This window comes from Aplysia californica, unplaced genomic scaffold, assembly GCF_000002075.1.
Source record: "Aplysia californica isolate F4 #8 unplaced genomic scaffold, AplCal3.0 scaffold01187, whole genome shotgun sequence".
NCBI lineage: Eukaryota > Metazoa > Mollusca > Gastropoda > Aplysiida > Aplysiidae > Aplysia > Aplysia californica.
The window spans coordinates 142,720-144,376 of record NW_004798457.1 but is presented as its reverse complement, the minus strand read 5'-3'; the positions used below and the strand labels follow the sequence as shown (position 1 = coordinate 144,376).

Sequence of the window (1,657 nt, the reverse complement as noted above, 5' to 3'; positions counted from 1 at the left end):
TCGATTTCTATTTATAACTGACGGTTATTCTGTAATCAAAAGATAGACAAATGAACGAGTTTTAAGATGATACCGTAACTCCACATATCCAGAAATTGACAAGCGCTTGATTCCACCACGTCATAACACATTCTTTGTAATAAATAATCTGAACACTGCCACTTTAGTTTTGTGGTAAACAACATAAAACGTAAGATTGCCCACTGTTGTCCTGTCACTACCTTAGAATTACCAAGTTCTTTCTGGCGTTTTGGGACGTATTGAGCCACTAAGTTCATGAGGCCAGAAACAAAATGTTAAATATCTGCTATTTCAAAATCGTAAGATTATTCAGAGTCGTTATCTAGATATATTAGTATACAATGTTCTATTCAAAATTGCATTCAATAAAGCTGGACATGGTGTGAAACTCAAAATTGTTTGCGTCAAAATTTTCAAACTTAGGTACTGAGCAGATAGAACTTTGTAATTCTTGGGTAGTTCTATACACCTTGTCACACCTTGTCACACCTTGTCCACAGTGTTGGGGTTACTACTATCGGAACATGTCCATCTCTGCTGCCCCCCCCCCCCCTCTTCAGGATCCATTCCAGAGTCTGTCTGCTTACAGTCTCCATCATGTGCTATGTTACTACATGGTATTTTCTGTAACAATCCTGACACTGCCTCGTTGTTTCCCCCCACAATGCAGTTGTGGCGCAAGCAACACTACCGCTTCAGCCTTCTGGTGACAGAGCTGCGTCAGTCCGACTTGACCACCTACAGGACCACAGTGATGGCACTCATCAACGCTATCGTGGTGGCCAGCGAGAACCTGAGGGACAGGGTTCGGATACGCTGCGAATTTGTTGGTCAGTGATTTTGTTCATTTAGGTCTCTTGCTTTAGATTCTGTCTCTGAATTTTTCGTTCTTTTTTGTTTTCTTTTTTGTTTTCTTTTTTGTTTTCTTTTTGGATCGCTTCCTCCTTGTTTGCTCTTTATTCAGTCTCAGCATTTTGTTCTCACTCTCTCTCTCTCTCTCTCTCTGTCTGTCTGTCTCTCTCTCTCTTTCTCTCTCTCTCCTTCTCTCTCTCTCTCAAACCTCTCCCCCCCCTCTCTCTCTCTCTCTCTCTTTCTCTCTCTCTCTCTCTCTCTTTCCCTCTCTCTCTCTCACCTCTCTCTTTCCCTCTCTATCTCAAATGCCTTCCCTCGCTCTTGCTCGTCTCTAAGTGTTGTTACTCTCCCTCAGCTGAAGAGTTCTTTCAAAACTTCTCACTACAAGTTCTATCTTTTTTTACTTTCTCATAATAATATGACACACGCTGTACTCTCCACGCAAACGTATCAAAAGAGTAGGGATTCATCGTCAGGATCTGACGTCAGTACTCCAACAAAATTGTAACTACTTCCCCTTATCCAGGTGAAACGAAACAAAATGAAAACAAGAAAGTGATGGGCTATGGGGATCATCGGACATGACATCGTCAATGGCTATCAACGCTTGGCCCGCTGGGCCTGGGCTGTGGTCAATATTATATGGCTTGCATTAGCGTATTGTTTTGCAGGTAATGAGTTTTCAGTGAAGAATATAGATCCATAATCTAGCAAAGTTTCTGTGTCATGGTATCTACTCTGATATCACTGAGTGAGGCACCCGTCCCGGCAGAACCAGAGGCAT

The 1,657-nt window shown here is 42.3% G+C and overlaps 1 protein-coding gene across 1 annotated transcript in view; it reads left to right on the top strand.

Moving 5' to 3' along the window:
* Nucleotides 1-1,657, top strand: part of LOC101859682 (inverted formin-2) — a gene marked incomplete in the record, with an annotated part of 36,035 nt that overhangs the window by 18,360 nt on the left and 16,018 nt on the right. The window contains 1 exon segment of the mRNA XM_035973386.1: nt 692-851. Coding sequence (XP_035829279.1) covers nt 692-851 — 160 coding nt within the window.